At 39.9% G+C, this 26,735-nt stretch overlaps 1 protein-coding gene across 3 annotated transcripts in view; it reads left to right on the plus strand.

Annotated features, from left to right (window-relative positions):
- WIF1 (WNT inhibitory factor 1) overlaps positions 1-26,735 on the plus strand; it is a 92,329-nt gene that overhangs the window by 35,441 nt on the left and 30,153 nt on the right. For all 3 annotated transcript variants that reach the window (XM_070788577.1, XM_070788579.1, XM_019960878.2), the window contains exon 3: positions 21,211-21,319. In XM_070788577.1, the coding sequence (XP_070644678.1) occupies positions 21,211-21,319 (109 nt within the window). The remainder of the gene's footprint in view (positions 1-21,210; positions 21,320-26,735) is intronic.

Below are 26,735 nucleotides of genomic sequence, written 5' to 3' on the forward strand. Positions count from 1 at the left end.
AGAGGCTAAGACTTTGCCCAAGGCCAGCTAGTAAGCACTGGGATGAGAATTCAAGCCAAGTTGGTCTGCTGCTGCGGCGGCTGCTAAGTCGCTTCTCATGTCCGATTCTGTGCGACACCATAGACGGCAGCCAACCAGGCTCCCCCATTCCTGGGATTCTCCAGGCAAGAACACTGGAGTAGGTTGCCATTTCCTTCTCCAGTGCATGAAAGTGAAAAGTCAAAGTCAAGTCACTCAGTCGCGTCCGACTCTTAGCGACCCCATGGACTGCAGCCTACCAGGCTCCTCCGCCCATGGGATTTTCCAAGCAAGAGTACTGGAGTGGGGTGCCATTGCCTTCTCCCAAGTTGGTCTGACTGTAGCCCAAATTCACGCCTGCCTCTGGATGATATTATTTGGACTGCTAGCCATCTCCATTGGAGAAGGCAATGGCACCCCACTCCAATACTCTTGCCTGGAAAATCCCATGGACAGAGGAGCCTGGTAGGCTGCAGACCATGGGGTCACTGAGGGTCAGACACGACTGAGCAACTTCACTTTCACTTTTCACTTTCATGCACCGGAGAAGGAAATGGCAACCCACTCCAGTGTTCTTGCCTGGAGAATCCCAGGGACGGCGGAGCCTGGTGGGCTGCCGTCTATGAGGTCACACAGAGTGGGACACGACTGAAGCGACTTAGCAGCAGCAGAAGCTGTCTCCATGGAGAGTAGGCTCAGAACCAGTGTAGCTGGTGGCCTCACTGTCACCCTTTCCTGCTAAGTTGTGATTGGAATCCCCGTCTACCTCTCTCAGTCAAAGCTTCACAAGTATACTGGGGCTTCTGTTTCCTTTAAAATCAGAAATTTCATGACTTGGACTAGACATAGTAAGACATGATTTACCTATTTTTTTTAAGGATATAACTAATTGGACCTAAGCTTTTGAGCCACAAAAATATATTAGTCACTGGGGATTCAAATAAGAATAGTTTTTGAGCCACAAAAATATATATTGAGTTGGCCAAAAGGTTCATTTGGGTTTTTCTGTAAGATGTTTTGAAAAACTCCAGATGAACTTTTTGGCCAACATAATATTAGTCACTGGGGATTCAAATAAAAATAGACAATAGACAAAGTTCTTGCCACAGAGGAGAGTGGGAAGTCAAGTAAATAGATTGTTAGTATAAATACAATAGTAAAGATAAGGGAAAGTACAGGAAAGATTCATCTGGAATGGAAAAGTTTTACCAAAGAGGTGACATTTTACCTGAGTCTGGAAGGTTAAGTCAAAGTTTGCTTGGTAGACAAAAGTGTGCATGCTCAGTCGCTCAGTCATATCCGACAAGGCAGGTGGTAAACATTTCAAACATAGAGAAGGGAGCAGGGTTTGTGTGAAAGCATGGCAGCTTAATGGACTCAAAACTTGCTGTCACTGGATCAAAGCCTTGTGAGGGAAGACATGAGAGAAAAGCTTGTGGGCAGAGCCTGATGTAAAGCTGTAACTGAACTCCGCCTTGTGATCAGAAATCATTAAGAGTTTTAAGTGGGAACAGTGATGTGGTCCAGCTGGCATGAAAGAGGAAAAAACTGGATGATAATGTGGATTGGAGGGGATAAATCTGGGAGTCATTAATTAATAGAGAGAGAGGTCAGGGACAATTACAGCAGCATGGGTGAGAAGTGTCTGAATTTTGGTAGTAACAGTGGGAAGGAAAAGAAAGGGATAGATCTGAAAAATCAATGAGGATTTGTGGAGGTGATTGGTGAAAGAATAGTTTATAAAGACTAACACATTTATAGGTTGGACAATTGGTTATGGACTTGTTGCTATCTTAAGAAATAAAAGTGAAGAGGTTCTTTGGGAAGATAATGAGTTTGGTTCAAACATGTTAAGTCCAAGGGGAGCTGTCCTGTAGATAGTTGTTGATATGAATCTAGAACTCAGAAGAAGGGTAAAAACTGGAGATAAAAATGTGGAGATCACAGAAACATAGGTGTAAGTTGAAGACAGAGAAACAGATAAGATACCCCAAGAAGAGAGCAAAAGCAGGAAGAGGAGCCCAGAAGTTGTATCCTGGAAACATTCACCTTGAAGGCAGTGATTCTTAACCCTTTTTTTGAGTCATGGACTCCTTTAAGAATGTGATAAAAGCTAGGGTCTACTCTCCCCAGAAAAACAGTCATATTTATGGAAACACAAAAGCTATGGATTCTCTAATGGTGTCTGGGCCCACATCTGAACTCTTTGTCAGGTGCAGTTATAAAAGGAGAAGTATGTGAAGGTCATAGTGAAAGACATCAGAGAAAGAGAGAGAGAAGAGAAAGTGTTGTAATGTATAGGTCAAAAAAAAAAAAAGAGAGAGAGAGAGAGAGAGAGAAAGAGAAATTGATTGTAATAAAAAACATTTAAGAGAATATTTTTGTTTGTTCAGTCACTAATTGTTGTTGGACTCTTTGTGACCCCATAGACTGCACCACGCCAGGCTTCCCTGTTCTTCCCTATCTCCCAGAGTTTGTGCAAACTTATATCATTGATTTGGATGCCATCCAACCATGTTATCCTCTATCACCCGCTTCTCCTGCACTCAGTCTTTCCCAGCATCAGGTTGTTTTCCAATAAGTCGGCTCTTTACATCAAGTAGCCAAAGTATTGAAGCTTCAGCATCAGTCCTTCCAGTGAATATTCAGGGTTGATTTCCTTTAGGTTTGACTGGTTCGATCTCCTTGCTGTTCAAGGGACCATCAAGAGTCTTCTCAGGACCGCAGTTCAAAAGCATCAATTCTTCAGTGCTCAGCCTTCTTTATGGTCCAACTCTCACATCTGTACATGATTACTAGAAAAGCCATAGCTCTGACTATACAGACCTTTATCAGCAAAGTGATGTCTCTGCTTTTTAATATGCTGCCTAGGTTTGTCATAGCTTTTCTTCCAAGGAGCAAGGTCCAGCTCTCAATGGATTTAACAATTTGGAAGTCATCAGTGATCTTTTAAGAAAGCATTTTGTTAGTAATGAGGGCAAAAGCCATATTGTAGTGAGCAGAAGACTGATGGGCAAGAAAACCAAGCCCATGAGTATAGCCTCCTCTGGCAGCATCATAATGACAGGAAGGAAGAAAGATAGCCTGGTAGAGACAGGGTTGGGTTTTTAACCTTTTCATTACATTAATATAAATGAGAGAAGATGACATTATCGATGCTGCCAGACTCAGGATGTGGGAAGGAAGCAAGATGGAATGTGGGTGTGCCTGTTTGTAGATGGATGGAGGTAAGTGGAGAGTATTCCTGTCTAACAGTCTTGTGGATAAGATATTGTCATCAGTTGAGTGAAGACAGTAGGAATGGGCAGAGGACTTCGAGGAGTCTATGGAATTGTTGTGTGTAGGAGAAGAGATGTTTAAAAGAATTGCTCAGGGGTCCTTGGATACTACTGGAGTTGGCCACATAGACTGAGCCAGTCCTCAGACTATGGATTGTCAGCATCAGTATTCTCCAGGAAATTCCTTTGATTCTGTTTCTTGAAGAGGGATGATTGGTGTATGTATGAGTAACAATTTAAAATAGCAAATATCCAGAGGAGCCTAGAAAATTAAAAAGGCTAATTGTGTTACATGTTCTAGGCAATGGTTTTTCCTGAAGTATAAAAAACATTTATAGTGGTGACTGTTACTCGACTATATAGAGCTTCTCCAGGTTTGGCTGCAAATAATGTAATCAGTCTGATTTCAGTATTGACCATCTGGTGATATGCATGTGTAGAGTCTTCTCTTGTGCTGTTGGAAGAGGGTATTTGCTATGACCAGTGTGTTCTCTTGGCAAAACTCTATTAGCCTTTGCCCTGCTTCATTTTGTACTCCAAGGTCAAACTTGCCTGTTACTCCAGGTAGTTCTTAACTTTCTACTTTTGCATTCCAGTACCCTATAATGAAAAGGACATCTTTTTTGGGTGTTAGTTCTAGAAGGTCTTGTAGGTCTTCATAGAACCGTTCAACTTCAGCTTCTTCAGCATTACTGGTCAGGGCATAGACTTGGATTAATGTGACATTGAATGGTTTGCCTTGGAGACGAACAGAGACCGTTCTGTCATTTTTGAGATTGTATCCAAATACTGCATTTTGGACTCTCTTGAGGGCTATGCCATTTCTTCTAAGGGATTCTTGCCCACAGTGGTAGATATAAAGGTCATCTGAGTTAAATTCACCCATTCCAGTCCATTTTAGTTCACTGATTCCTAAAATGTCGATGTTCACTCTTGCCATCTCCTGTTTGGTCACCTCCAATTTACCTTGATTCATGGACCTAACATTCTAGGTTCCTATGCAGTATTGTTCTTTACAACATCACGTTTGTTTTTTTGTTTGTTTGTTTGTTTGTTTTTTGCTTTGGCTCCATCTCTTCATTCTTTCTAGAGTTATTTCTCCACTCTTCTCCAGGAGCATATTGGGCACTACCGACCTAGGGAGTTCATCTTTCAGTGTCTTATCTTTCAGCAAAAATAAGACCAGGAACTGACTCAGATTATATGGCTCAGATCATGAACTCCGTATTGCCAAATGCAAACTTAAATTGAAGAAAGTAGGGAAAACCACTGACCATTCAGGTATGACCTAAATCAAATCCCTTACGATTATACAATGGAAGTGACAAATAGATTAAAGGGACTAGATCTGATAGACAGAGTGCCTGAAGAGCTATGGATGGAGGTTTCTGACATTGTACAGGAGGCAGTGATCAAGACCATCCCTAAGAAAAAGAAATACAAAAAGGCAAAATGGTTTTCTGAAGAGGCCTTACAAATAGTGAAAAGAAGAGACACAAAAGGCAAGGGAGAAAAGGAAAGATATACCCATCTGAATGCAGAGTTCCAAAGAATGGCAAGGAGAGATAAGAAAGCTTTCTTAAGTGAACAATGCAAAGAAATACAGGAAAACAATAGAATGGGAAAGACTAGTGATCTCTTCAAGAAAATTAGAGATACCAAGGGAACATTTCATGCAAAGATGGGCTCAATAAAGGACAGAAATGGTAGGGACCTAACAGAAGCTGAAGATATTAAGAAGAGGTGGCAACACTACACAGAAGAACTATGTAAAAAAGATATTAATGACACAGATAACCATGATGGTGTGATCACTGAGCTAGAGTCAGACATTCTGGAGTGCGAAGTCAAGTGGGCCTTAGGAATCATCACTATGAACAAAGCTAGTGGAGGTGATAGAATTCCAGTTGAGCTATTTCAAATCCTAAAAGATGATGCTGTGAAAGTGCTTCACTCAAGATGCCAGCAAATTTGGAAAACTCAGTAGTGGCCACAGGACTGGAAAAGGTCAGTTTTCATTCCAATCCCAAAGAAAGGCAATGCCAAAGAATGCTCAAACTACTACACAATTGCACTCATCTCACATGCTAGCAAAGTAATATTCAAAATTCTCCAAGCCAGGCTTCAACAGTACATGAACTGTGAACTTCCAGATGTTCAAGCTGGATTTAGAAAAGGCAGAGGAACCAAAGATCAAATTGCCAACATCCGTTGGATCGTCGAAAAAGCAAGAAAGTTCCAGAAAAACATCTACTTTTGCTTTATTGACTATGCCAAAGCCTTTGACTGTGTGGATCACAATAAACTGGAAAATTCTTAAAGAGATGGGAATATCAGACCACCTCCTGAGAAATCTGTATGCAGGTCAAGAAGCCTCCTGAGAAATCTGTATGCAGGTCAAGAAGCAACAGTTAGAACTAGACATGGAACAACAGACTGGTTCCAAATCAGGAAAGGAGTACATCAAGGCTGTATATTGTCACCCTGTTTATTTCACTTATATGCAGAGTACATCATGGGAAATGCTGGGCTGGATTAAGTACAAGCCAGAATCAAGATTGCCAGGAGAAATATCAATAACCTCAGATATGCAGGTAACACCATTCTTATGGCAGAAAGTGAAAAAGAACTAAAGAGCCTTTTGATAAAAGTGAAAGAGGAGAGTGAAAAAGTTGGCTTAAAACTCAACATTCAAAAAAAAAAAAACAAAAAACTCAACACTCAGAAAACTAAGATTATGGCATCTGGTCCCATCATTTCATGGCAGATAGGGAAACAATGGAAACAGTGACAAACTTTATTTTGGGGGGCTCCAAAATCACTGCAGATGGTGACTATAGCCATGAAATTAAAAGATGCTTGCTCCTTGGAAGAAAAGCTATGACCAACCTAGACAGCATATTAAAAAGCAGAGACATTACTTTGCCAACAAAGGTCCGTCTAGTCAAGGCTATAGTTTTTCCAATGGTCATGTATGGATGTGAGAGTTGGACTATAAAGAAAGCTGAGCACCGAAGAATTGATGCTTTGGAACTATGGTGTTGGAGAAGACTCTTGAGAGCCCCTTGGACTCCTAGGAGATCCAACCAGTCCATCCTAAAGGCAATCAGTCCTGAATATTCATTGGAAGGACTGATGCTAAAGCTGAAACTCCAATAGTTTGGCCACCTGATGTGAAGAACTGACTCACTGGAAAAGACCCTGATGCTGGGGAAAGATTGAAGGCAGGTAAAGAAGGGGAAGACAGAGGATGAGATGGTTAGATGGCATCACCAACTTGATGGACATGAATTTGAGCAAGCTCTGGGAGTTGGTGATGGACAGGGAGGCCTGGCGTGCTGCAGTCCATGGGGTCAGAAAAAGTCAGACACGACTGAGCGACTGAACTGAACTGAACTGATTACTCAACTAGTTCTGTAAATTTTGGCCTCTGTGAATCTAATTATGAGGTTACATATTTTTTTTTTTTTTTCTGTTTGGCTCTTAGGTAGGAACAGAACAACTGGGCATTGGAAGATATCTTGTCACATAGTATTCTAGTATATGAAATTGAAATTATATGAATAAAGCAGTCAAATTAAGGCCTATCTCACAGCCGTTACCAAGGTAGTTTGATGCATCTTTTTTAAAACATAAAGTTAAGGGGGAAAGTCTGGTTTTTATGATTTTTATCAAAGAAGTTAATACTGTCCATGTGGATTCAAGAAAAATATATTAAATAATTGAATAAAATTACCTGAAGCTGAAACTAAGAAAAATAAGACCTGATATTAAATATGGGATAAGCCATCATTGACAATATCTCCCAATATTTCTAAGCCCATTAAAAATTTTAGCGCTTTTTATCAATAGAATGAAATATGTATACCTCTGCTGCTGCTGCTAAGTCTCTTCAGTCGTGTCCGACTCTGTGTGACCCCATAGACGGCAGCCCACCAGGCTCCCCCGTCCCTGGGATTCTCCAGGCAAGAACACTGGAGTGGGTTGCCATTTCCTTCTCCAATGCATGAAAGTGAAAAGTGAAAGTGAAGTCACTTAGTCGTGTCCAACTCTTCGCAACCCCATGGACTGCAGCCCACCAGGCTCCTCTGCCCATGGGATTTTCCAGGCAACAGTACTGGAGTGGGGTGTCATCGCCTTCTCCGTGTATACCTCTAGAGATAACTATATATTATAAAGAACTCTGGAAGAAACACAATATTGACTTTGCTATGTATAAGTGAAAGTGAAGTCGCTCAGTCGTGTCCGACTCTTTGCGACCCCATGGCCACCAGGCTCCTCTGTCCATGGGATTTTCTAGGCAAGAGTACTGGAGTGAGTTGCCTTTTCCTTCTCCAGGGAACTTCCAGACCCAGGGATCGAACTCAGGTCTCCCGCATTGTAGACAGACGCTTTACTGTCTGAGCCACCAGGGAAGTATATGTATATGTACTACCCAAATTTATTGGTACATTTTGTAAGTGTCATTATGTCCCCCCAAAATGTGATGTGCTGAAATACACTGCCATGTGAATTGTGTGAAGGAGAGAACAAGGAGATGAGATGCTGATGAAGAATAAATGAGGTCTAAGTGTGATTGCTCAGTTTTTAAATAATTATTAAAGAAATAACTCTTAGTACATTCTCCCCCACCCTAGCCAATGCATGAATACCCAGTGATGCTTCTGAAGCTTTAACAAAAATATATTCAAATATAAATCCTGAGATGTGGAGGGAAAAATAGAAAAAGTATTCCTTTTTCTTTGTTAGAACTGAACCCTCCCTCTCCCATCTCCTCTAAGACCATTCAGACTGCTTTATTAGCCCTCCCATGGTCTCCAATAACTTTTCTGTCGTAGTACTTGGGAGAAATTGTAGCTGTGCTCCTGAGTTCCTCCACACGGTTTCCCCCCCATACTTATAGACTGTCCCTAGTCTCCAAAGTGCCATCTGCACCTCTTGGAATGATGTTCCTTACCTTACCCCACTCAATATTGCCCCAAACAATCCTCCTTCTTAGGGCCTAATTTTTAGGTTGGCAGTGATCCATAACTTTGCAAATGTTTGAATCAGGGCAAGATTATTCTAAGAAGGAGGTACTTGTCCCAGAAGCCTCGAGATCAGAGGCCCCACTGCTGCCTGTGATCTCAGAAAGACAGCAGTGAACAGTCCTAAAGTGGGATCTTAGTGCCCAGGAGTTGAAACCTAGATACAAACCAGGAATCCTAGCTGCTAGGCCACGAGGGGCTAGAGGCAAAGTTTCCCTGGCTCTTACCTCCTTTGAAAGCAAGAATGTTTCATAGAGGCAAAAACTGTAAAAACAGGCACAGAGTTTGTCATCAGAGACAGTGTAACATGTGAGAGCACAGAAGCAGTTTGTTTAAGACAGAAGCAAGGCAGAAATACACACCCAGAGAGGAGTGTGGGCATCCTGAATGAGAAGCACAGCTACGTCAGAAGCTAGGCAGAGATGCAGACCCAGACAGAAAGCACATGGGCATCCTCTCTAAAAAGGGGCATGGTAAAGAAGTGATTTAAATCATTTATATAGGATAGTACTTCTGGGTCTTTGTTTACTTTTGGCCAATTAGATTTTTTCCTTACACCTGACTGATTCATAGACCCTGCTCAATACACGTGTGCAACCTTTTGCTAAGACGGTCCCCCTGCAGAGGCCTGTTGGAGTATGTCCACACTTATTATGGGTGGTGACCCTTCCTTTTTTAACCCCCAAGGAGCCTTCCTGCACATGTGCAAGACAGGGAAGTTTTCCTTGACCTCAGGAAAGGTCATCTTATATCTTTAGCAGAGCTCAGCTTCTGCCATTAGCTTTGTCCTTCGAGTGTCTGAATAAGAACAAATCTTCAATTTTATTTCACTTGACAAAGACCAGCTGTTCAGTCTGGGGACCCATCTATTTCTTACCTCACCTCCATTGCTCTTTCCAAGGAAAATTTTGGGAGTCTGATGAATGTGTGCTGAACAGGATTTTCTTTAGAGCCTACATGGTCTATGGTGCTAGTGGTGGTGGTTTAATCACTAAGTTGTGTCCAACTCTTGCAACCCCATGGAACATAGCCTGGGAAGCTTCTCTGTCTGTGGGATTTCCCAGGCAAGAATGCTGGAGTGGGATGCCATTTTCTTCTCCAGGGAATATTCCCGACCCAGGGATCGAACCTAGGTCTCCTACATTGCAGGCATATTCTTTCTACTGACTGAGCCACCAGGGAAGCTGGACATGGTCTTTACGCTGTTCTCCATTTTTTCAGTCTTCAAAAGAACTTAAGAAAACCTTTTTTATTGTCTAATGCTTTGCTTTTCTACTTCCTCGTTCAGTTCAGTTCAGTTGCTCAGTCATGTCCGACTCTTTGCAACCCCATGAATCGCAGCACGCCAGGCCTCCCTGTCCATCACCAACTCCCGGAGTTCACTCAGACTCACGTCCATCGAGTCAGTGATGCCATCCAGCCATCTCATCCTCTGTCATCCCCTTCTCCTCCTGCCCCCAATCCCTCCCAGCATGAGAGTCTTTTCCAATGAGTCAACTCTTTAACTGTCCCACAAAAAATACATTAAAAAAAATAAGCAATCCTAACTTTTGGTTTTATCTAATACAAAATAGCAATTTAATTCTCTATTGCATTGCTTTCCTATCTTTAGGACTCTTAAAAGAGAGTGACTAGCCAGGGATTTGTCGGATAACCAGGTCTGTTTTTGGTTTGCATGAGCAAGGATAGTTCCAAACCCTAGGAGGAAAAAATGGAAAATGTCTTAGATATTTCAGATGCATGTGAAGCCAAAGCGTGTGATCTCCTGCCAGTTTTAGTTTACAAAACTCTTGTGGTCCCGGGTGTGTTTACTTGGACTTTAAGTTTTAGTATTACCATTATATTCCAATAACTTCACTCCCTCAACCGGTCCACTGACTGTGGTCTAGTCTAGGGTGTATAAAAAATGATTACTAGAATAGAAGAACTAGGCAAATTGAAATTCTCTTTAAGCCTTGTTAATCTCAGTGTCAATTTCATCCAAGCCAGCGACATGATGAAATAACTACCCTGCATGAGAAGGTGCTTTTTCTTTTTGTTCTTGAAGCAAATTCCTCTTAGGGCCAATTTCAAAAGAAAGCAGGAAAAAAGTCATTGTTGATATTTTAGTGACATTGCAATTGCATATTGTAATTTACAGAACACAAAGTTTATGTACATTTATACAACTTTACAAATTTGGTAGCTCAGTTGGTAAAGAATCTGCCTGCAATGCGGGAGACCCTGGTTCAATTCCTGGGTCAGGAAGATGCGCTGGCGAAGGGATAGGTTACCCACTCTAGGATTCTGGCCTGGAGAATTCCATGGCCTGTATAGTCCATGGGGTAGCAAAGAGTCGGACACAAATGAGTGAATTTCACAAATTTAATTAACTTTAAAATTTATACAAATTACTTGTCTTTATAATTATACATATGTAACTTATAGGAGAGATGCAAGTAGAAAATATGAACCAGAAGAGCACTGGATAAAGTCATGTTTTAGAACTGGACCTTGTTTATATTATTTGCTTGTATTCTTTCTGGGAGCCTGATTGCCAAGGTTTTGTCCCTAAACAAGCATGAAACAGTTACAAACTATGCCCAGACTGGCTGGCTATCAAATGTCAATGTTTGTTTGATCTTTTCTTCCAAAACCTTCACTATTCTCTATGTATGCTGGGGTGACTGGCCAGACAGCAAAATAAAAGAGACTCTTGCGACCCGTAAAAGTAATTTACCAATTGCCAAAACAGAGAAGCTGCTGCTTGTCAGTAGAATCAGAGGCTAATGCCACTTCACCACAACAGAGTGTTCTGGATGCACTGGGCTTACACATCTGAATGCTTCCTCGTAGGTCATTCATTCATTCAGCAAATATTTAAAGGCTGAGTGAATCTCCAGTAGAGTGCCGGAAAAAAATATAATCCCATTCTTAACACAAAGAATCCAAGATGTACATGAGAATACATGATATACCCATGTGAAAAATTTCTTAATAATATATGGTGGTACATGTTTAAGGGCCAAATTGGTTTAAGTCCTATCACAGGTCAGTATGGGCTTCCCAGTGGCTCAGCAGTAAAGAATCCGCCTGCAGTGCAGGAGCTGCAGGAGAGGCAGGCTTGATCCCTGGGTCAGGAAGATCCTCTGGAGAAGAGCATGGCAACCACTCCAGTATTCTCGCCTGGGAAGTCCTACAGTCAGACGAGCCTGGTGGGCTACAGTCTGACTTGCAAAGAGTCAGACACGACTGAAGCAACTTAGCGCACACACACACACGAGTCAGTGTAAGTGAAAACACTGGAATACAGGCATGGCTCTGGTATGTTCAAAGTAGGCCAGTTGAGCTCCAGCAGCATGTCCCTGTTGAGGAATATTAAAAAATAAGAGAAACATGGAGCCAAATTTTGGAGAGCATTCAAACAGGCCAAAGGCCTTATCCTGGAGATAAGGAGAAACAGGGGAATGGTGATGTGACAAAAGTAATACTAGGTCAAAAAGATACATGCACCCCTGTGTTCATAGCAGCACTGTTTACAATAGCCAGGACATGAAAGTAACCTAGATGTCCAGCAGAGGAGTAAATAAAGATGTGGTACATACATACAACAGAATACTGCTGTTGTTCAGTCGCTCAGTCACATCTGACTCTTTGTGACCCCATGGACTGCAGCACGGCAGGATTCCCTGTCCTTCACCATTTCCCAGAGTTTGTCCAAACTCATGTCCATTGACTGGAGAAGGCAATGGCACCCCACTCCAGTACTCTTGCCTAGAAAATCCCATGGATGGAGGAGCCTGGTAGGCTACAGTCCATGGGGTCGCGAAGAGTCAGACACGACTGAGCAACTTCACTTTTACTTTTCACTCTCATGCACTGGAGAAGGAAATGGCAACCCACTCCAGTATTCTTGCCTGGAGAATCCCAGGGACAGAGGAGCCTGGTGGGCTGCTGTCTATGAGGTTGCACAGGGTCGGACACGACTGAAGCGACTTAGCAGCAGCAGCAGCAGCATGTCCATTGACTCGGTGATGCCATCCCACCATCTCGTCCTCTGTCACCCCCTTCTCCGCCTGCCCTCAATCTTTCCCAGCATCAAGCTCCTTTCCAGTGAATCTGCTCTTCTCATAATGAGGCCAAAGTATTGGAACTTTAGCTTTAGCATCAGTCCTTCCAATGAATATTCAGGATTGATTTCCTTTAGGATTGACTGGTTTGATCTCCTTGCTATCCAAGGGACTCTTGCTATCAAGAGTCTTCTCCAGCACCACGGTTTGAAAGCATCACTTCTTTAGTGCTCAGCCTTCCTTATGGTCTGACCCTCACATCTGTACCACACTACTGGTAAAACTGTAGCTTTGACTATACAGACCTTTGTTGGCAAAATGATGTCTCTGCTTTTTAATACACTCTCTAGGTTTGTCTTAGCTTTTTTTCCAAGGAGCAAGCATCTTTTAATTTCCTGGCTGCTGTCTCTGTCCACAGTGATTTTGGAGCCCAAGAAAATAAAGTGTGTCACTGTTTCCATTTTTCCCTATCTGTTTACTGTGAAGTGATGGGACCAGATTCCATAATCTTTGTTTTTTGAATGTTGAGTTTTAAGCCAGGTTTTCATTCTCCTCTTTCACCTTCAACAACAGCTTTTTAGTTCCTCTTCACTTTCTGCCATTAGAGTGGTATCATCTGCATATCTTAGGTTGTTGATATTTCTTCTGGCAATTTTGATACTAATTTGTGATTTATCCAGCCTGGCATTTCACATGATGTACTCTGTATAGAAGTTAAATAAGCAGGATGACAATATACAGCCTTGATGTACTCCTTTCCCAATTTTGAAACAGTCCATTGTTCCACGTCCAGTTCTAACTGTTGCTTCTTGACTTGCATACAGGTTTCACAGAAGACAGGTAAGGTGGTCTGGTATTCCCAGTGGAAGAGTATTCCACAGTTTGTTGTGATCCACATAGTCAAAGGCTTTAGTATAGTCAATGAAGCAGATGTTTTTCTGGAATTCCCTTGCTTTTTCTAAGATCCAACAGATATTGACAACTTGATCTCTGGTTCCTCTGCCTTTTCTAAATCCAGGGCTTCCTTGGTGGCTCAGATGGTAAAGAATCTGCCTGCAATGCAGGAGACCCGGGTTTGATCCCTGGGTCAAGAAGATCCCCTGAAGAAGGCAATGGCTGACCCACCTCAGTATTCTTGCCTGGAGAATTCCACAGACAGAGGAGCCTGGCAGGCTACAGTTCATGGGGGTCACAAAGAGTCAGACACAACTGAGCAACTAACACAATGGAATATTACTCCACCATAAAAGAGAAAGAACTACTGCCATCTGCAGCAACATGGATGGATCTAGAGAATATTATGCTTAGTGAAGTGAGTGAGAAGAAAAGAAAAATGCTATATGATACCACTTATATGTGGAGTCTGAAAAAATAACACAAATAAGTGTTAATCACTCAGTCATGTCTAACTCTTTGTGACCCCGTGGACTGTAGCCCTCGACTCCTCTGTCCATAGAATTCTCCAGGCAAGAATACTGGGGTGGGTTGCCATTCCCTTCTCCAGAGGATCTTCCCAACCCAGGGATCAAATTCAGGTTTCCTGTATTGTATGTGGATTCTTTACCGTCTGAGCCATCAGGGAAAATTTATGTCCAAAACCAAAACAGACTCACAGATAGAGAAAACAAACTTGTGATTACTAAAAGGCAGAGGGGATTAGGGAAAGGCAAATTAGGAGTTTCAGTTCAGTTCAGTTCAGTCGCTCAGTTGTGTCTGACTCCCTGTAACCCCATGAACCGCAGCACTCCAGGCCTCCCTGTCCATCACCAACTCCCGGAGTTTACCCAAATTCATGTCCACTGAGTCGGTGATGCCATCCAGCCATCTCATCCTCTGTCATCCCCTTCTCCTCCTGCCTGCAATCTTTCCCAACATCAGGGTCTTTTCAAATGAGTCAGCTCTTCGCATCAGGTGGCCAAAGTATTGGAGTTTGAGCTTCAGCATCAATCCTTCCAATGAACACCCAGGACTGATTTCCTTTAGGATGGACTGGTTGGATCTCCTTACAGTCCAGGGGACTCTCAAGAGTCTTCTCCAACACCACAGTTCAAAAGCATCAATTCTTCTGTGCTCAGCTTTCTTCACAGTCCAACTCTCACATCTATATATGACCACTGGAAAAACCATAGCCTTGACTAGACGGACCTTTGTTGGCAAAGTGATGTCTCTGCTTTTTAATATGCTGTCTAGGTTGGTCATAACTTTCCTTCCAAGGAGTAAGCGTCTTTTAATTTCATGGCTGCAGTCACCATCTGCAGTGATTTTGGAGCCCCAAAAAATAAAGTCAGCCACTGTTTCCACATCTATTTGCCATGAAGTGATGGGACCAGATGCCATGATCTTAGTTTTCTTAATGTTGAGTTTTAAGCCAACTTTTTCACTCTCCTCTTTCACTTTCATCAAGAGGCTCTTTAGCTCTTTACTTTCTGCCATAAAGTGTGGTGTCATCTGCATATCTGAGGTTATTGATATTTCTCCTGGCAATCCTGATTCCAGCTTGTGCTTCCTCCAGACCAGCATTTCTCATGATGTACTCTGCATGTAAGTTAAATAAGCAGGGTGACAGTATACAGCCTTGACATACTCCTTTTCCTATTTGGAACCACTCTGTTGTTCCATGTCCAGTTCTAACTGTTCCTTCCTGACCTGCATATAGGTTTCTCAAGAGGCAGGTCAGGTGGTCTGGTATTCCCATCTCTTTCAGAATTTTCCACAATTTATTGTGATCCACACAGTCAAAGGCTTTGGCATAGTCAGATCATGAACTCCTTATTGCCAAAATTCAGACTTAAATTGAAGAAAGTGGGGAAGACCACTAGATAATTCAGGTATGATCTCAATCAAATCCCTTATGATTATACGGTGGAAGTGAGAAATAGATTTAAGGGACTAGATCTGATAGAATGCCTGATGAACTATGGATGGAGGTTCGTGACAGTGTACAGGAGACAGGGATCAAGACCATCCCCAAGAAAAAATTAGGAGTATAGAATTAAGAAATATAAAACTAGTCTATATAAAATAGATGAGCAACAAAGATATACTGGATAGCACTGACAATTATACCCACTATCTTGTAATAGCCTATTATGGAATATAATCTTCAAAAATACTGAATCACTATATGATACACCTGAAAACAACACAATATTGTAAATTATACTTTAATAAAAGGGAAAGGGAAGTCGCTCGGTCGTGTCCAACTCTTCGAGACCCCATGGACTGCAGCCTACCAGGCTCCTCCATCCATGGGATTTTCCAGGCAAGAGTACTGGAGTGGGGTGCCATTGCCTTCTCCGACTTTAATAAAAAAGTGATGTTAAAAAAAAGTGATGTTTCAGTTAGATACATTAGTTTTTGTTATGGCATTAAAGAGGCAGGGAGGGGGGATATTTCAGAAATTTTACAGTAATGCCACCTTGAGGAAATAAAGTCTGAGTTAAGATGGAAGCAATGGGAATGGAAGAGACAGACTCAAAAGAGATTATGGAGAGACAAACGATAAGATTTTGGTGTCTGGCTATCGGAAGAGGCAAGAAATGACAACTCTGAGGTTCAGTACCTTTGCCATGAAAAAATAATAATTCTGTCAACAGAAATTAAGAAATCAGATGGGGAAGCTGTTTTGGGCAGGTGATGAATGAGGCTCTGTGAGCACAAGCACGGCCATGAGGTGCTGTGAACTATTCACACCGCGCAGCTCGTTGCTCAGGAGCAAAAAGTTCAGTCTGTGAAAGTGCAGGAGTTTTATGGCAGAATATAAAGATTGAAGAGCTGAGGCTTGGGTCCTAATGATTTTTCCGAGATTTTGAGCTGACAGGAGCCTTAATAAGGAAATGCAGGAAAAGCAAGATGTGGGAGAAGAATCAGCAGACTGTCACAGAATCCAGGGACAACGAGTTGTGAATTTGAAGGATGAAATTTTGCAGAGAGGTGACAAGAAGAATGCTGAGGAAGAATGCGAGATCTGGCAATTTGGGGTCTAGACATTCAGGCGTCAGATTATTTGAAGCATTAGGCATGCTTATTCGTTTTGTTTGGAACTTCAACATTGAACTATTTTCCTTTCTTATTTTAGTAGATTTCTTCTTGCCTTTCACATACTGTATAGGAGCTATTTTATATTCCTTTAGTAATTCTCACGCTCAGGGCCTGGCTAATCGGAACATACTTGAATGCTATAATAGTAGTAGGTTTTTGTGAGAATTAAATGAACGGTGACTGGAGTATAGTAAACACTTAGCAAAAATTATTTGTAAAATTGCAAACTTTACAGCACTATATTCTATATTTTTGAATTACTTAAAATTTTAGGGGGGGCAGATACGATGTCTTTACTGTTTTAGTATTTTCCCGTGAATGCTTAGGCCAACATCATAATACGTGAAGTTGAAAGGGGTTTGAGAACCATGGTTTTATGAAGAACCTTTGATTCTTAACTCAGAGGTTCCTGCAATTATTGTGCTTATTAGATTAAGTGTACACCATAAACTCAGAACTTCAAAGGTAAAAAAGAAATACTGGATTCTCTCCATTCCCTCCAATGGTTAATGCAATTCTATGCTTCCTTTCTCTATGTCTACTCAAAAAAGAGTGCCAGAGTGAAGGCCTTCTGAGTTGTCCCATTTGTATTTTAAATGATGTCTTCCTCTCTTCTGGAAGGAACAACCTGAATATTCAGCCAAGTTGCTTGGAAGCAAGTTAAATGGGCTCCAGCACTCCTTCCTTGATAATATTTGGGTGTCTTTTATACTTCTGTATGAAAAGAAAATTTACTGTGTGGCAAACCAGGCCAGCAAGATTTCTCAGCAACTTAATTTAGAAGTGAATTATTCTTCTGAATAGACCCATTCTTTGTTTGAGTACAAGGCAATCTTTTCATGTGATTCCTAAATAAGCACCCTGGTTACCTCTACCTGAGTTTCCACTAGTGTCACTGAGTGTAACAAAATGTACTTTTTCCTAATAGAGGTTTTATGCTCTCCAGCATGCTACCTCCCTATTACAGTTCATACTCTGGGCTCCTTTTATCTTAGTAATAAATCTGAAATTTGTAAGACTTGTTCCCAAACTTTAAAGCTAGCTCTCTGTTCCCTTTGGCATAGAATTTAGGTTTTATTTGCCCCCAAATAAGTTTTTCCAGGAGAGAGTTTGGGACTAAGAATAGTTATTATATTATAAATAAAGTAAAAGCAGAAAGTCCTATCTAGGAGTTATAACATTAATAAATCTATCACTTATTTCATCAACCATTCTCTATGACTTTGAGAGGAGTGTTTAAGCCCTTAATTTAAATGAGGAATTTATTTCATCTCTACTTCATGGTGATGATGATTTATTTGTAAAAACATTTATATGGTATTGGTGGTTTGGATAGATTGCTTTATAATGACAGTGAAACTTTGAAAGAAGTCTGTTTCACTATCAGACAAAGAATTGGTCAATTTCTAAGTGATTTTCAACTTAGAGTTTTTAAGAAGGCAGTGGACATAAACTTCTTTTAAAAACAAATATACCATATATGAAGAAAATTGTTTATTTTAGAGATTAGAGCATCAATATCTCTAAAAAGAAAGCCAAACAAATAAAAATGGGTTTCTCTGGCAACTGTCTTTTGCTGATAAAATCCAAAGAAGAAGCCATTTTAACCAGTTCCTGCTTTGTGATACAGTCTTAGAATTGTAGCAGAAAAGCCATGATGTTTACTGATTCTCAGAGAAATCAAAGGGTCACCCTACTGTGAAATTTGTGATTGATTAGATCAGAGTATTGGTTGGCCAGATGAGTTCATTAAACCCAGCTACATCCTGCAGTGAGGTCATGCCAACGCAAATTATAAACTCTCTGGGACTGAGTATAGCACATTCATGCTTCCCAACCCACCTTACATGATCATACTGAAAAACAGCAACAGGAGGGACTTTCCTGGCAGTCCAGTGGTTAGCAGTCTGCCTTGCAATACAGGGGTCTCGGGTTCAATCCCTGGTCAGGGAACTAAAATCCCACACACCACAGGGCAACTAAGCCTGTGTGCCACAACTACAGAGCCTGTATGTTCTAGATCCCACATGCTGCGACTACTGAGCCTGCCCGTCACAACAAGAGAGACCACAGGCCACGGGGAAAGATCCTGCAGGATACAACGAAGACCCCACATGCCATAACTAAGACTTGAAGCATGCCAAATGATAATTTAAAAAAAAAATTAAAAAGAAACTGGCAAAGGTTGTGTTTGTTTGTTTGTTATGAAACGATAATAACAGGAGACCCAAAGGCTCTAGGAAGTTACGTTTTTGGACTGGGTGAAATTCTTTCTGTCCCACATTGGGTGAACATCATCAAAAGCTTCTGAAAGAGACATTTAGAAGCTGCTTAGATACTGAGTGTTGTTTTCTTGAAGCACAGTTTCAGGAAGAAGAGCAAGAGATTTGAATACATTGTTACCTGAGCACAGCCATGCTAAATAGAAGCCTAAGAAGAATATTTCGTCTATGATCAGAGATTTATACAAGTAGAGCTGGTGATTATCATCAGCCACACAGAACTGAAAGCAGGGTATATGATTTATGTCTGTTGTTAAATTAGTGTGTTTATTTCACTATGAAAGGCATGGAACCATATGTAGAAAATTTGGGAGAGAGAGAAAAGGCAAAAAATCAGTTATCATCAATCCTATGCAGTCATTCTCTTTAATCTTCATCTCTCATCTTTCATCCTTTTTCTTATTAACCCAAAAAATAATTTTTAAAACTTGCTGAAATTACATTTGTTTTTATAAATGCAATTTTAAAATATATCATCCACATAAACATAGATTTAGTGTATAATGTGATAAAGCTCAAAGGTATAATTATGGAGCAACAAATGATAACATGCGGTATTTGAAGCAATATAGCTTCAAACTGTTTTATTTTCAATAAAACTGAATTGTTTTATTTTCAACATATTTGCACTCTGTTCACTCAACCCTTTTCCAATGTTAAATGTACTACAAATACAAATATTTCGAGTAAGTCTTGGCTTGTAGTATGCCATTCGTGAGTGATGTTTTATTGTTGCTAGTTATTATTACTGTATTTGGTAATATAAATAACCAAAAGTTACTAACTATAAAGGCATACAGCACCAAATCCTTTATAATGCCAACCAAGATATGTTTTAGAACAAAATGTGAAATGATAAATATTATCTAGTAAAGTGTAGATGGAAGTACAGCTTGTAGAAGTCATTTAAAACACTTGAATTCATGAAATGCCATCTAAGATGTAGCTCACTTTTAATAATCATTGGTTTTCTTGAAGGGACATAATTAATGTTCTTGCTTTCAAAGGGATTCATTCAATTGAATGACCTTTCCTGATGATACTCCTTTCATCAGACTTCTTGCAATTCTCTGCCTTCCCTTAAACAGGGTAGGAATTAACTCTTGATGACTCTTTATCCTCAAGGCCCTCCTAATGAATGAATTTAGTAAAATTAATTCACACAACATTTTTACCCACCCAGGAAACCCTTCACAGTGGTCTTATGGAACCATTGCCACAAGTCAAAGAAACAGTTGCAGTGGAATTTTGGTTAATGAAGGTGCTCTTTTTGACCTGGTAAAACCTTGAAGCGCTTTTCAGCTTGAGACAGGTGTGACAGTATCCCTACAGATTACCTTCTAAGATTAACCTTTTACATTATTTTACTCATGAAGTTCTTAATGCCTAATACATTGATATTGTGACTTAAAGCAGAAAGGTGTATCAGTCTACCATGTATCTCTTATATCTTCCATGTTGGAAAATAAATTTTATAATGCATGTAAATTTTTTATACTGCATGTAAGAAAGGCTGTATTTTTAAAACCTCTTCCTAGCCCATGTTTATGTAATCAGCTTAATTAACCAATCCAAATTCTGGATATCTCTGCAGATAACTGCAGAACCACTTAGTCTGCCTAACTTTTATTTTGGTATCTGTATGATTTATTGATTGTTCTTTATTCCTAAGCAAGAACACATTGTTTCCATTACAAGTCCCTTTAATAACCCAGATGAGAATCAGTTAAGCATCAAAGCTCTACAGTGAGATTATACATTACTACTATCAGTAGTTCGTGGCCATTCAAGTAACAAGAATCAACTTCTCAACTAGATTCAGTGGGAAAGTGAAAATGTTTACCATGTAAAGTTTTATGGCTTATTGTCATATTGCAGAGGTGGTTTTTACATTTTTAGACTTTTTCTCTCCATAATTAAATTGAGATGTTATATAAACCTTCCAAAGGAAATGATACTGAAAAATAAATGTTAACACCAAGATTATATAAACCTTCCAAAGGAAATGATACTGAAAAATAAATGTTAACACCAAGATCATTAAATTTTGGACTTTCATATCTTCTTTTGCACTTAGGTTTTTGCTTTTGTTATCACTTATTTATTATGTCTTTCCAAATTCTGATCAAAAAAGTCACTTCACATTTGAAAAGAATTAAAGAATGACCCAAGAAACAGATGGATTTTATAAGGGCTAGTTGAAGATTGTTTTGACATCAACTATTTCCTTCAGAGCATTTTTCTCAATCCTTTTAAGCTAAAAGGCTACCTTGTAAATATCTTGGATATGTGTTATTAATGTTTTGGAAGAATCACTTCTCTCCAAGCAGTCTAATTCTAGAGTTCTAAAACCCAGAAGAGAGAGTTACGCCTATACAATATTATAGGTGTCGTGTGTTCCAGAATTCCGATGGTGAAAAATGTCAGTATTCCATCAGAGGGATGATAAATTGAGAAGTGCCTTCCCACTCTCTGTGGTTTCCATGGTACTGATTGTCAATGCCTTTTGTTGTAGGCAGAATACTTCTATGAATTCCTGTCCTTGCGCTCCTTGGATAAAGGCATCATGGCAGACCCAACTGTCAATGTCCCTCTTCTGGGAACAGTGCCTCACAAGGCATCAGGTGGGTGGTCTTTGCCTCAGAGAAAGGTTTATGCTTAAAATATAATAGTGGTGGGAATACTATTTTAGATCCAAATGTCATCCATCAGAGAGATTACAGGATGTTTTCTTGAAGACAGCTATTGATTTTAGGGCAAATCAGTTGTTATGTCCCAATTTCCTTTGGACAAAAGATTAGGATAGGCGTGAAGAAATGGAAGTTTTAGAATTTCCTAAAAATTCAGTTCATAAATGATTCCAGATTAAAAAAAGAAAGTCACTGTATGAAATATACTTGGCCAACAAGTGCTAATTAATGTAATGCATATAAGTGTGGCAAAGATACAAACTAAGTGATTGAGAGGGAATGGGATAAATCAAGAAAAATTTCCCCTAAATGAACATTGTATTAAATAGGAATTCGAAGTAGAGAAGAGAAATGCAAAAGTGGGAGAAAAGGGTTCAGTCTTTCAGACCTAATCATCCTTCTTTGCTTAGAAAGTATAGTATGCAGTTAGGTATTTAGAACTTTTCAGCTCACAAAGCACCAATTCTTACATTATCTAATTCATGTTCTGGGAGAGAGTCAAGGCTTGAATTACATCTCCATTTTAAAAATTAGAAAATCGAGGCTTGTGAGGTTTAACTGACTTTCCCAAAGTCATATATTAGTAGTAAGTGGCAGAGCTGAAACTAGAGCCCAGGTTTTATGACTTTTAGAAAAATACAGAGATCTCTTATGTTAACATGTTCCAATATTTCCTTCTGCCTTGAGTCTATTTTTTTTACATAATTGTAGTAATATTATATATTGTTTTTACATGATGTTTTTCTGGCTTTTAACATTTTACCATAAGCATTTTCCCATGTCATTGCAGATTTTTCCGAAAGTTCTTAATGTGCTTATAATATTCTATTTTATGAACATACCATAATTTATGTTCCCTTATTGTATGTTATGTAGATTGATTTTAGGGTTTGCATACTAAAAATATCACAGTAACCATTCTTTTTTAAAGTAATAGATGGTCAATACACCACGACTGTCAATATAAGGCCCTGCACAGAATGGGCATTCAAAAAACACTTGTTGGATTAATGTGTGTAGCAGAATCTTAAAGTTCATTGCATTATTTTTTTTTTTGAAAAAAATATATTTTTTAATTTTATTTTATTTAACTTTATGATATTGTATTGGTTTTGCCATATATCAAAATGAATCTGCCACAGGTATACATGTGTTCCCCATCCTGAACCCTCCTCCCTCCTCCCTCCTCATACCATCCCTCTGGGTTGTCCCAGTGCACCAGCCCCAAGCATCCAGTATCCTGCATCGAACCTGGACTGGCGACTCGTTTCATATATGATATTATACATATTTCAATGCCATTCTCCCAAATCATCCCACCCTCTCCCTCTCCCACAGAGTCCAAAAGACTGTTCTATACATCAGTGTCTCTCTTGCTGTCTCGTATACAGGGTTACTGTTACCATCTTTCTAAATTCCATATATATGCATTAGTATACTGTATTGCTGTTTTTCTTTCTGGCTTACTTCACTCTGTATAATAGGCTCCAGTTTCATCCACCTCATTAGAACTGATTCAAATGTATTCTTTTTAATGGCTGAGTAATACTCCATTGTGTATATGTACCACAGCTTTCTTATCCATTCATCTGTTGATGGGCATCTAGGTTGCCTTCCATGTCCTGGCTGTTATAAACAGTGCTGCGATGAACACTGGGGTACACGTGTCTCTTTCCCTTCTGGTTTCCTCAGTGTGTATGCCCAGCAGTGGGATTGCTGGATCATAAGGCAGTTCTATTTCCAGTTTTTTAAGGAATCTCCACACTGTTCTCCATAGTGGCTGTACTAGTTTGCATTCCCACCAACAGTGTAAGAGAGTTCCCTTTTCTCCACACCCTCTCCAGCATTTATTATTTGTAGACTTTTGGATCGCAGCCATTCTGACTGGTGTGAAATGGTACCTCATAGTGGTTTTGATTTGCATTTCTCTGATAATGAGTGATGTTGAGCATCTTTTCATGTGTTTGTTAGCCATCTGTATGTCTTCTTTGGAAAAATGTCTATTTAGTTCTTTGGCCCATTTTTTGATTGGGTCATTTATTTTTCTGAAATTGAGCTGTAGGAGTTGCTTGTAGATTTTTGAGATTAGTTGTTTGTCTGTTGCTTCATTTGCTATTATTTTCTCCCATTCTGAAGGCTGTCTTTTCACCTTGCTTATAGTTTCCTTTGTTGTGCAGAAGCTTTTAAGTTTAATTAGGTCCCACTTGTTTATTTTTGCTTTTATTTCCAATATTCTGGGAGGTGGGACATAGAGGATCCTGCTGTGATGTATGTTGGAGAGTGTTTTGCCTATGTTCTCCTCTAGGAGTTTTATAGTTTCTGGTCTTAGGTTTAGATCTTTAATCCATTTTGAGTTTATTTTTGTGTATGGTGTTAGAAAGTGCTCTAGTTTCATTCTTTTACAAGTGGTTGACCAGATTTCCCAGCACCACTTGTTAAAGAGATTGTCTTTAATCCATTGTATATTCTTGCCTCCTTTGTCAAAGATAAGGTGTCCATATGTGCATGGATTTATCTCTGGGCTTTCTATGTTGTTCCATTGATCTATATTTCTGTCTTTGTGCCAGTACCATACTGTCTTGATGACTGTGGCTTTGTAGTAGAGCCTGAAGTCAGGAAGGTTGATTCCTCCAGTTCCATTCTTCTTTCTCAAGATCGCTTTGGCTATTTGAGGTTTTTTGTATTTCCATACAAATTGTGAAATTATTTGTTCTAGCTCTGTGAAGAATACGTTTGGTAGCTTGATAGGGATTGCATTGAATCTATAAATTGCTTTGGGTAGTATACTCATTTTCACTATATTGATTCTTCCAATCCATGAACATGGTATATTTCTCCATCTATTAGTGTCCTCTTTGATTTCTTTCACCAGTGTTTTATAGTTTTCTATATATAGGTCTTTAGTTTCTTTAGGTAGATATATTCCTAAGTATTTTATTCTTTCCGTTGCAATGGTGAATGGAATTGTTTCCTTAATTTCTCTTTCTGTTTTCTCATTATTAGTGTATAGGAATGCAAGGGATTTCTGTGTGTTGATTTTATATCCTGCAACTTTACTATATTCATTGATTAATTCTAGTAATTTTCTGGTGGAGTCTTTAGGGTGTTCTATGTAGAGGATCATGTCATCTTCAAACAGTGAGTTCTCATTATTTTGTTAAAATAGTTTCTTAGAGGTAAAATTATCGTGTCAAAAGATATGAACTTGAACTTTTTATAAGGCTCTTGGAACAAATTGCCAAAATCCCAAATTACTTTCTGCAAAGATTGCACCCATTGGTACCCTGGCTACCAGTGTGGCAGACAGCCTGACTTATTGCAGTCTCATCAACATGGGTTATTAATCATGTTAGCTGTTTAGCTGGCTTAAAAAGTGAAAAGTGGTTTCTCAATGTTCTTTTAATTTGATTTTTTAAATGCCTATTGAGGTAGGAGACTATTTTCTTGTATTAGACAATGTAAAATGTCTGTACATTGTGCTCATTTTTTGTGGTTCTTTTCATTAATTTGCAAAGCTCACTGTGCCGGGGTCCAGCTCCGGTAGATCCAGGGAATTCGAAGGGGAGACGACGTCGGTGATCAGGAGACAATAGCTTAATTAAGTGTTAATTAGAGATATAAAGAGTGGTTAAATAGGGATAGCTCAGTGAAAAAATTCAGTGGAGAAAAGAGGCTGAATAACTTGGTTTACGCGGAAAACCAATAAAACTCCAAGACAAGGAGTTTGCAGGCGTCCTCCCATTCTCCCGAAGTAGAGGAGACACTAAGGCCTCCCCGGTCAGATCTTAGAAGCCCAGGCAAAATTAGTAGGCTTGGCGAGCCTCCATGCTCCAGATGTGAATTCAGCCAGAAGGTGAGAGAAAGAACAACATGGGGAGACCAAGCTTCGGTGAGCAAGGCCCGCACTTTATTTTCCAAAGTAGTTTTTATACCTTAAGTTGTGCATAGAGGATAATGGGGGGAGGGGTAGAGTCATGCAAGGTCAGCAGTCCTTGATCCTTATCGAAGCCAGGCTTTCTTCCTACAAACTTATCATATGCAAAAGTTTAGGTGATTTACATCATCTTCTGGCCAGGAGGCCTGTTAACATTTTATGACCCTTTCTTCAGAAAACTTATTTTTCTCTAAAGGTGATTATTCTAAAGTCAGGCGCCACCCTCTGAAAGCATTAGATAAAGTTGCATTCCTATAGGGCAAAAATGTGGTGGGCTATAACAAGAAAAGAATTAACTCAAGGGTCCAAGGTCACAAACATTAAAGCTACTACTTACATTCCTATACACCAACTATATTAATCAATACACTCCCAGGGACACAGTAGGTAAGGGATATGGAAACTTAGCAGCAGACATTGGCCCAATAAATGAAAACCCTTCACCAATATAATTTCTAATCAACCCACTATACTATACTAATAATCTTCTAACTGCTCAAAGGAATCTGTATTTAGAAAGTTTAGAACATCTCGTGCCTCTCACGGTTGGGAGGCTGTGAACAATCACATGTGGCCGGAAGAACCTGTTCAGGCAGGCTAGAGAACTTCCAAAGGAGTTTGTGAACTAAAACACTCTTGTCACGTCCAGGAACTTTATTAACTGGAGCTGTAAGTTAACTCTTTTTCAGAGAGAGAGAGGTGGTGGGGGACAGTTCCCCATAAAGTCAGAGGTGTAGGTGAGAGCACAAAGCAGTAAAGTAGGCAGACTCTGGTTTTGGGGGTAGATGCTCGAGAATTGCCAGGGGGACTCCTGAGGCTCAATCCCACCTTTGCGTATGCCGAGCCTCCTTCCTCATGACCTTTGCCACAGGCGGAGTTCCTCACGCTGGCTCCTGGCATCACTGTAAAGTATTTGTAGTTTTTTTCAACTTATCATTTATATTTTTTTTTTTTTTGAGGAGGTTTAAAATCCTGTGTGGTCAAAACTATCTTTTCATTTGTGATGGATCGCATTCATTATTTGTAGACTTTTTAATGATGACCATTCTGACCAATGTGAGGTGGTATAGTTTTGATTTGTGTTTCTCTAATAATTAGTGATGCTGAGCATCTTTTCATGTGCCTGTTGGCTGTTTGTATCTCTTCTTTGGAGAAATATCTGTTTGGATCTTCTGCCTATTTTCTGATTGGGTTGTTCGTTTTTTTGATATTGAGCTGTATGAACCTTTTGCATATTTTGGAGATGAACCTCTTGTCAGTCACATCATTTGTGAATATTGTCTCCTAGTCCATAGGTTGCCCTTTCATTTTGTCTATGGTTTCCTCCCTAGGGAGCTCATTTAAATTGGTGAAACAGGAAATCAGGCACCCTTACAGAGTCCATTTTCAGGTTGTGATTATCTACTACTTCCAAAT

The sequence above is a fragment of the Bos indicus genome, chromosome 5 (genome assembly GCF_029378745.1).
Source record: "Bos indicus isolate NIAB-ARS_2022 breed Sahiwal x Tharparkar chromosome 5, NIAB-ARS_B.indTharparkar_mat_pri_1.0, whole genome shotgun sequence".
NCBI classification, from domain to species: domain Eukaryota; kingdom Metazoa; phylum Chordata; class Mammalia; order Artiodactyla; family Bovidae; genus Bos; species Bos indicus.